The sequence below is a fragment of the Phyllopteryx taeniolatus genome, chromosome 2, assembly GCF_024500385.1.
Source record: "Phyllopteryx taeniolatus isolate TA_2022b chromosome 2, UOR_Ptae_1.2, whole genome shotgun sequence".
NCBI classification, from domain to species: domain Eukaryota; kingdom Metazoa; phylum Chordata; class Actinopteri; order Syngnathiformes; family Syngnathidae; genus Phyllopteryx; species Phyllopteryx taeniolatus.
In genome coordinates, this window is record NC_084503.1 from 5,421,981 (window position 1) to 5,431,619 (window position 9,639).

Here is a 9,639-nt window from a genome sequence, read left to right on the forward strand (position 1 = left end):
GAATGCGTTTGTAAGCGTTTGCTGAGCTGGCGGAAGGTGGAGATGAGCTGAGCTCATTATTTCCCTCCATTGAGATGGCGGGTCATTTCGCGCACCGCGACTCCATTCTCAGCTTTCCAACTGGGATTTATTGTACTCGGACCACTCGTCAGGAGGACCAATGGGAGCGGTCGCGGGGCTCTGCATTTCCGCAGCTCGATGAAAGACTCGAGCGATGAGGAGTTTCCGAAATGAGGAAGACACCTCCGCCGTCGTCCATCTGCGGGAGCTCCGCGCTCATTAGCCACACAATTAACTTTTGGAAATGACGCCGGCGACACGCACGCACACACACACACACGTGCCCTTTCTTTGTCTTGACTTTGGGTGTCAACTTGCTTTTTCGTTTTTTTGTCTGAACTGTGTGTAGGAACAGGACACTTTGTAACACTCCCACTGTTATTTTGTACCGCGATGGCTTTTTATTGGAAGTGGAATCGGCCAGAATGACCTTGAGAGGGGACAGACAGACAAGCAAAAACACAGCAAAAACAGCAGAGAACAATAACGTCGTAACAACAGCATATGGCGACGAGCACGTTACATGTACCACTTGTCTGGTCTCCGATGTGAACGGCGAACTCGGCGCCGCACGCTGTGAGGAAGGTACGCCACCAGAGGCAAATAGGGCAGGACAGGACATGGGAAAATGGGACAGGGGAGGGAAGGACGGGAGAAGACTGTTCAGGACGGTTCGGGTTCGGACAAGACCGTTCGGGACGGTTCGGATCGGGACAGGTGGGTGGCATTGAGCCAAGCAGGGAGAGAAAGAATTGGAGTGCAAATGTTCGGGACGCGAAGTCATGATATGGGGATTTTCCTACTCAGGATAACCACGAAGATGTTGACGGTCACGTGTGGGCGGAGCCTCTCCAGGCTGACGACTCGCCACTCGGGTCCAACTGGACGGATTGTACGTCCGCGCTCAGGCGACGCTTGCCTCGTCAGCGGCGCTTTCATTAACAGAGAGTCAGTGATGTGCAAATGAGCGCATCACTTCTGCTTGACTTACATTGCGCTGGAGGTCGTTATGCTAATTAGCCACCGTTTATTAGCGCATTAGCGTCCTGTTCATTTATTCACATTTGCACCTTCGACAATTAAAGCTTTGAACCGGCAGGAGGTAAGAAGAAAAATGAAAACTCCTCTCATATGAGAGGTCGCTTCCGTGCCGGGTCACTCAAAATCTTGCTAACGTTAGCGTCTGCTTGTCAAGCACAAAAACTCCCAACAAGTGAACATGAGCGTCAGCATCTGAAATTGGAGACCATTTTGACGCTTGGCGTCGACGGCTGCATTTGAGCCAAACAGAAGAGAAACAACGTCGCTTTCCGGCATCACCTTCCATCATCCTTAATTGATATTCAACTTTTGAATCTTCATCATCTTCATTCTGATCTTCACCATCCTAATCAACTTCACGTTCGTCAGTCAGCCCGCTGTTGTGGGTGCGGCGGGTGTAAATCCCGCTCAAGCAAACATCTCGCTCGCTTTCGTGTGCCAAAAGCTTGCGACGGGATTAGCGCACACGCGTCGGGATTAAGATGTCCCTTTGAATGATGTTTTACGCTCGCACTAAGTTCCGAGTACATTCAAGTCCATATCGTTGCTAATGACCAAACTTTTTCATCAACACGGAAACTTTTCTTTGTGTGAGTGCAGAAAAGACGTTAAACAAAAGCGGGAAAAACACATACCGATAATCGGGGCCCTTTTCATCGTTTCCCCGGCCCCCTTTCTGAAGTCAGATTATCATCATGTGTGAATATGATAGCGAGCGTGGGCTGTGTTAAGCCCCATTTTTCCTTCCTACTCTGCTCAGAAGCAGTTATAACCCTGTTTAAGGATTTCCATGGCAAGGGCAAATCCTAATGTGTACTTTCCGCTGAGCCAGGGACGACGTGATTTTGTGTGCACAAATTTTAGGGGCCACTTCTTCATGTCAACGTTCATAGCGCCCCGCTCCTCGAGGCTACAAGCGCAAAGCAGAACTTTTCTCCCGCAGGCCGCCATACATATTGAGGAGCATCTCGGTTGTCTTCAACACGCATCGCAGAGCTTGCATCGCGAAGGTTCCACAGACGAGCTCTAACGTACTTTTTCCTCCGCGGAGGTCTTTCAGCTCCTTGACAGTGATGCATGAAAATGGCTGTGTACCAGATGATCGTTAGCAAAATGAAATCGTCAAATGTTTGTTTGGTTATTTCTTGATTAATCTCCTGTACTGGAACTATGCGCTTAGTAGAACCTTGGTTTGCGACTGAAAGTTGACTTTTACACTGAAAATAGTCTTGTTATTGTCAGATGGCACACGACCCAGGCTTTAGGAATCAAGAATCTAGATTGAGCATGTTGAGGAAGGGTGGCCAGCTATCTACGTATATATGTCATAGATTTTTTCTAACCCAATATATTCTATGATGAGATTTAGTATACATAAAATATCACACAGCCATAAGTATTCAGACCCTTTGCTGTGACACTCATATATTGAACTCAGGTGCTGTCCATTTGTTCTGATCATCCTTGAGATGGTTCTACACCTTCATTGGAGTCCAGCTGTGTTTGATGATACTGATTGGACTTGATTAGGAAAGCCACACACGTATCTATAAAACACCTTACAGCTCACAGTGCATGTCAGAGCTTATGAGAATCATGAGGTCAAAGGAACTGCCTGAAGAGCTCAGAGAAAGAATTGTGGCAAGGCACAGATCTGGTCAAGGTTACACTACAATTTCTGCTGCACTTAAGGTTCCTAAGAGCACAGTGGCCTCCATAATCCTTAAATGGAAGACGTTTGGGATGACAAGAACCCTTCCTTGAGCTGGCCGTCAATCGGGGGAGAAGAGCCTTGGTGAGAGAGGTAAAGAAGAACCCAAAGAGGCTGTGGCTGAGCTCCAGAAATGCAGTTGGGCGATGGGAGAAAGTTCGAGAAAGTCAACCATCACTGCAGCCCTTTATGGCAGAGTGGCCCGACGGAAGCCTCTCCTCAGTGCAAGACGCATGAAAGCCCGCATGGAGTTTGCTCAAAAAAACACCTGAAGGACTCCAAGATGGTGAGAAATAAGATTCTCTGGTCTGATGAGACCAAGATTGAAATTGTTGGCCTTCATTCTAAGTGGCATGTGTTGAGAAAACCAGGCACTGCTCATCACCTGTCCAATACAGGCCCAACAGTGAAGCACGGTGGTGGCAGCATCATGCTGTGGGGGGTGTTTTCAGCTGCAGGGACAGGGAGACTGCTTGCAATCGAACAAAAGATGAATGCGGCCAAGTACAGGGATATCCTAGACGAAAACCTTCTCCAGAGTCCTCAGAACCTCAGATTGGGCCAAAGGTTCACCTTCTAACAAGACAATGACACTAAGCACACAGCTAAAATACCGAAGGAGTGGCGTCAGAACAACTCCGTGACTCTTTTTGAATGGTCCAGACAGAGCCCTGACTTCAACCCAATTGAGCATCTCTGGAAAGACCTGAAAATGGCTGCCCACCAACGTTCACCATCCAACCTGACAGAACTGGAGAGGATCTGCAAGGAGGAATGGCAGAGGAGCCCCAAATCCAGGTGTGAACATTTTATGAGCTGTATTAGCTCAAAAGGGTTGTACTAAATACTCAGCAAAGGGTCTGAATACTTATGGCTGTGTGATATTTCAGTTTTTCTTTTTTAATACATCTGCAAAAATTTCAACAATTCAGTTTTTTTTCTGTCAATATGGGGTGCTGTGTGTACATTAATGTGGAAAAAAATGAACTTCAATGATTTTAGCTAATGGGTGCAATATAAAAAAGAGTGAAAAATCTAAGGGGGTCTGAATACTTTCCGTAGCCACTGTATGTACTTGTGTGTTCACGACCCTTGCCCTGCATGCTTCTCCTGTCCTTGCCCTGTCCTTCCCTCACAGGGTGTAGCACGACTGCCCCATACAACACTCTTTTCTAATGTTTCATTGTTCAAGATATGTCATGATTTACTTTTCTCATCTTGCTTACCGTTAGTACTTTGTCCCCTCTCGAAAGTTTGTTCTGACTGATCGACTCTGATTATCAATACTAAGAAACCACAGCGGCAGCTTAAAAACTCCACTGTTCCGGCATAAAAGGGATATAGATCTTCCATTCCGCTTGACCTAACAGCCACATGACAAAATTCTTATTATTTCTTTTACCATAGATCCATTTTACGAACCATTCGGTCTATGACAAGTTTTTAAAAGAAAAATTAACTCCAGTTATATACTATTTAGGCACGGTGGGCGACTGGTTAGAGCGTCTGCCTCACAGTTCTGAGGACCCGGGTTCAATCCCCGGGCCCGCCTGTGTGGAGTTTGCATGTTCACCCCGTGCCTGCGTGGCTTTTCGCCGGGCACTCCGGTTTCCTCCCACATCCCAAAAACATGCATTCATTGGAGACTCTAAGATGCCCGTAGGCGTGATTGTGAGTGCGAATGGTTGTTTGTTTGTAGGTGCCCTGCGATTGGCTGGCAACCGGTTCAGGCTGTACCCCGCCTCCTGCCCGATGACAGCTGGGATAGGCTCCGGCGCGCCCGCGATTCTAGTGAGGAGAAGCGCGACAGAAAATGGAAGATGGATGGATGGATATATACTGTTTCCGGTTTAGGAACAGTCTTGGCATGGCCACAGAAGGTTCAGAACGTTGTGCTTTTTCTCGTGCCGCATAAAATCATTGGCTCCATGCTTCAGGTATCTGATTGTTGCCTAAGATGGCCACCACATCCCACAATGCAATGCAAAAGATGCGCTGCATTGTGGGAAAAGGCGGCCATTTAGGGCTCCCAGTAACCGCAGTGAACATAAACTTTACCGTTCCCAAAAAGTAAAAGTAAGCACAGTGATTTGCTAGCAAACCAAATGTTATTTTTTAACCTATTTCTATATTGCACAGTGTCTATGAAGCACACGTCAATGAAAATAGCGTGTGGAACAGATTCATTGCATTTTTGTAGCTTCATTCACAATGGGAAACAATACATCGCTTTGCGACCGTTTTGGTTTGAGAAAGGGGTCACGCAACAAATCCAATTTGTCTGTTTTATTTTGGGCAGTATTTGATACTGAAATGACTTCATTACGGCGGCACGGTGGACGACTAGTGCATGCGTGCTAGGTTAACCGAAGACTCTAAATTGCCCGTCGGTGCGAATGGTTGTTTGTTTCTATGTGCCCTGCGATTGGCCGGCGACCGGTTCAGGCTGTACCCCGCCTCTCGCCCGAAGACAGCTGGGATAGGCTCCGGCAAGCCCGCGACCCGCGTGAGGAGGAAAATGGATGGCTGGATGGATGGATGACTTTATTACACTGGCTCATCAAAGTCCGACAATTAGGATGTCATTTTGTCAAAGGCATTTGGCGACATCAAGAAAATCCCAACGTTTAGATGGTTAGGAACTGTTTTTGCATCCCATGTAATACAGTCAGCGACATAGCAACACTTTTCACATACCTATATATGTATTTTATTTAGGTATTAATTTATTTCCTATTACGTCTTTCACATACAGGTAAAGTACTTGCAATTTAAGCTTGGTATACACAAAAGGATTTTACAAATCTTACAGTGTCGGTCGCGCTGCGCGTGATGTGCGTCGATAATCTCAACACAGAACAGCACACACAAAAAGATTCTGTTTCACCACCGTTCTAGAGTCTAGTCCACAAAGACAGAAATCTCACGTGATGAAGAAGAAACATAGCATCAAGCGGGCAGGCAAGCAGGCGCGAGGAGGGAATGATGGTGTTTAACGGAAAATCCCGTACTAAAAAAGAAAAGACTGTGGGCAAAATCCTGGAGGCAGCAAAAAGCGGACTCCCTTCTCTACTGCGCAAACGAGAGGTGAGTTATCAAACGAAGCTAATGACTACTGTTATAATCCTTTGTGTTCCGGGTGGACATCTTTTATTTTAGTTATGGCCGCTTCTTGATTCTTGACATTAGGGTCAGGGTTTCACATCACAAGTCAACGAGTCATGACTCGGAACAAGTCGGCTTTCCCCGCACACGCATTTCATGGTTTCAGGCCTGGTACGCACGCGAGGATTTTTTGGGATCTGCTACAGAACCCACACATGAAGATAAAAAAAATTCCGGCATTTCACAGTTATGGCTGTATTGTCGGTCATACTGGACACCACACAAATAAAGATTCTGTTCCGCCACGAAGAAGACGTAACATAGTGTCAAAATATCGAAGAGGACACACGAGAGGAGAGTAAAGAAAAGGACGGTGGAAAAATCTCCAGCTTTCCACAGCTCCAGAAGCTGGTCCTCCATTTCTGCAGTCTGCCTGCGGACTTTGTGTTTCGGGGTGTGAACCAGGTGACTTTACTGCTAAGCTTTTATTTGGAAGCCCTGACTTGAAGGGCTAGCGGCTACGTCGGCCCCGATGTTTCCTGAGTGTTGCCGAGTGGCGATGTCATCGATTAAAAAGCTCGCTTTGGAAAATACGATGTTTGCTTTGATCAACCGACGCTTCCTTGTCCGTCAGTCAGGTCACTTTTTGACTGGGTGCATTTCCGTTCCGCGTCAAAAGTCCCAAAATCATGACACGGGACAAGTCGGCCTTCCCCACACGTGAAGATTTTTGGTAGTAAATATCGAACACGTTTCATATTTAAGATTGCCGCTTATCGGCACAAATCCACTCTTAACACACCTCAGACCACAGAATCGTCTTATAGGATAATCTGAGAAGACAGAAGGCGGTCTGGCGTTCGTTTGTCGTCCTCGGCCCTTGGAAGGGGCTAAATCGGGACAAAAACAGCCCGATCATCGTGTGACGCGTGTACCAGGCTTTAATCGTCGTCTGCGTGCAATGAGGACATGGAGAAGCAATTTCTCATTTTTCGTTCCCAGGCGGAATCTGTGGTGGGAGAAGCCAACCTGTAAACTGAGGAGGGAAGATCCGGGAGTATTCGAGAAATGTCTGTTTGGGTCACCGCGTGTCCACCGGTAACGATAGTGAACGCAACCACAACTGAGTTCACATTCAGCCTCACTTCTTCCATTTCTAATTCTTCTGGCGCTCCTTTCTTGTAATTAACAAGCAGAAGTTAATGAATGAGCGGCTGAGAGAGTGTTACTAAATAAGAAAGTTTGAATGAACGTGAGTGTGAATAAATCTTGCAAGAGGGAGTGACGTGCGACGAAAGGCACGTCCCCTTTCTCATTCTTTGGCGGGTTGCCGTGCCGTCACGTCAATAATGTCGACACCCGCCCTACCTAACTCCGCCCCCTCCTTTCAGGATCATGACAAAGAAAAAGCGTCCAATTAGCGGACTGCGGCGCCCCCCGCCCCCGCCCCATCATCCCGTCTCCCCAACTTTATTGCCCGCACGCGTCAACCTTCTCACACTCTTCACACTCGTCCGCCGACCGGAGCTCCGAGTCAGCGAGTCCCGCCCGGCGGCCCCCCACCTCACCTATGCCGCGGTCGGGGCGGCGGCCGCCATGCCCCGTCCGTCGCGGAGCGCGTACAGCTCGCACAAGCCGCCGTACTCGTACATCAGCCTGACGGCCATGGCCATCCAGAGCAGCCCGGACAAGATGCTTCCGCTGAGCGCCATCTACCGCTTCATCTCTGACAACTTCCCCTTCTACCGCCACAACACGCGGCGCTGGCAGAACTCTCTGCGCCACAACCTGTCCTTCAACGACTGCTTCATTAAGATCCCGCGCGGGCCCGAGCACCCGGGAAAGGGCGGCATGTGGGCCCTGCACCCCCTCTGCGGGGACATGTTCCAAAACGGGAGTTTCCTGAGACGCCGCAAGAGGTTCAAGGCTGCGCAGCCCGTGGCCTGGGGCTGCCCACCGCACCCGCACCCGCACCCGCACCCCCACCCGCCGCACCCGCCCTTCAAGCACCCCTTCGCCATCGAGAGCCTCATGGCCGGCGTGGGCGACGAGCCCGCCCGGCAGCAGCGGGACCGGTGCCACGTGCTCCCCTCAGACCGGATGGGTTCGCCCGCAGTGCCACTCGCAGCAGGAGACTTTCTCCTTCCGGCTTTGGTGCCGTGTGACTACGGCGGGCTCGGCGGGCACGCGCTTCCCGCCGTCCCGGTGCCTGTCAAAGCCACGCACGCTCTGCTCACCCCTGGCCTGCGCCCCCCCGAGTCGCCCTTCCTCGGCCATGCGGCCCCCTTTCCTGAGGGTGCCCTCCTCTAAATGACTGAGCGAGCGTGGCAAAAAGCAAGCAAGCGTCTTTTCGCAGGTGACCTTTTGTGCTCTTTCACTGCAAAAGCAGAATTGATTTGTTGCCTTTCAAATGTTCTGCTTGTCCACCGAATGACTGACGACAGCAAACAAGTTTTTTTTTTTTCAAACAAACTTTTCCTCAAATTCTGTCCAAAGCACACCTGCGCGTGTGTTTGAGTGTGCGTGCCTGTGTGAGTTGCGTGTTTGATGCATGAAGGGGACATTTGCTGCTCTTTCCTAACAAAAGTGAAATGAGTTTGTTCGCTTTCAAATGTTCTGCTCATCATTGGAATGTTTGTTAGGAGGATTCATGTTGATGGGAATATTTACAATCATTTCTGACTTTTCATGAGTGAAATGTGAAATGAGTAATAGTAAATATTGTTTACATCAACAAACTATCGCAAAAACATAACATTTCATAACAGTTCTGCAGCTCTTTGAAAATATTACTGTTGTTGAAAATAATGTGTAATTTGTCCATTTCAATCATTTCTTCGAATCATACCAATAATCTCATATTTTCTTAATAAAGCAATGGAAAAGCATCACGTTAAGTTCTCGCTCTCTTTTTGATGCTAATTTCACATCACGATAAAAAAGACATGACAATCCAGTACAACATTCACACACACGCACGTGCACACGCACACACCTAATAATAATCATAATAATTCATTTTTTTGTTCTTGTAATTAAGGTTCCTGCAGCTGTATGTGGGTGGATGTTTTGAATGTTAAAATGTTCAAAGTATATTTGTTGTTATTCATATCATTAAGTGTGAAGTTTATTAGTTAGCATCAATTACTTATGAGTTATTCACTTCTATTATTTATAACTAGATAGGGAATTTATTTTTTTTTTAATCGTAAAAAGCCCACGATATCAACATTTCTACGTAGCGATTAGGGAATATAGGGAAGGCGTGAACAATTCCGAACAAATGTGCACTAAAAATCTTGTGATGATGATTAGGGAATGAAAGACACAATTGCTGTTGCGAATCATTCCTTCATCACTTTGACAAATATTTTATATCTATGTAGCGCACATTATGCTGGGTGGCGCGGCTCAGAGGGTAAGCGTACGCCCCGCGACCATTGGTCGCCGCTTTGTTCCCCACCCGCGAACGAACGGGCTCGGGTTGTTTGGTGGTGATCAGAGGGGCCGTAGGCGCGGAATGGCAGCCCCGCTTCCATCAGACTGCCTCCCACAGGGCAGCTATGCCTTCACAAGTCACTTCTCACCACTGGAGTGTGACTGCGGCGTCAATGAATCGCGCGCGCAATAATGAAGCATTTTGAGCTCCTTGGAAAAGCGCTACAGTATAGAACGCATTCTTATTCTAGTCGACTCACCACAGCAGTGAAAAAGGCTTTTGT

The 9,639-nt window shown here is 47.9% G+C and overlaps 1 protein-coding gene across 1 annotated transcript; it reads left to right on the forward strand.

Moving 5' to 3' along the window:
* The first annotated feature begins 7,513 nt into the window (after positions 1-7,513).
* Positions 7,514-8,227, forward strand: LOC133474497 (forkhead box protein B1-like). Its single transcript, XM_061766288.1, has one exon. It carries the CDS (start codon positions 7,514-7,516, stop codon positions 8,225-8,227), a length of 714 nt encoding a protein of 237 aa, XP_061622272.1.
* The last annotated feature ends 1,412 nt before the right edge of the window (positions 8,228-9,639 follow it).

What these genes read in the sequence shown, in the direction of transcription:
- LOC133474497 (XM_061766288.1), top strand. Translation starts at nt 7,514, where the DNA reads ATGCCCCGTCCGTCGCGGAGCGCGTACAGCTCGCACAAGCCGCCGTAC.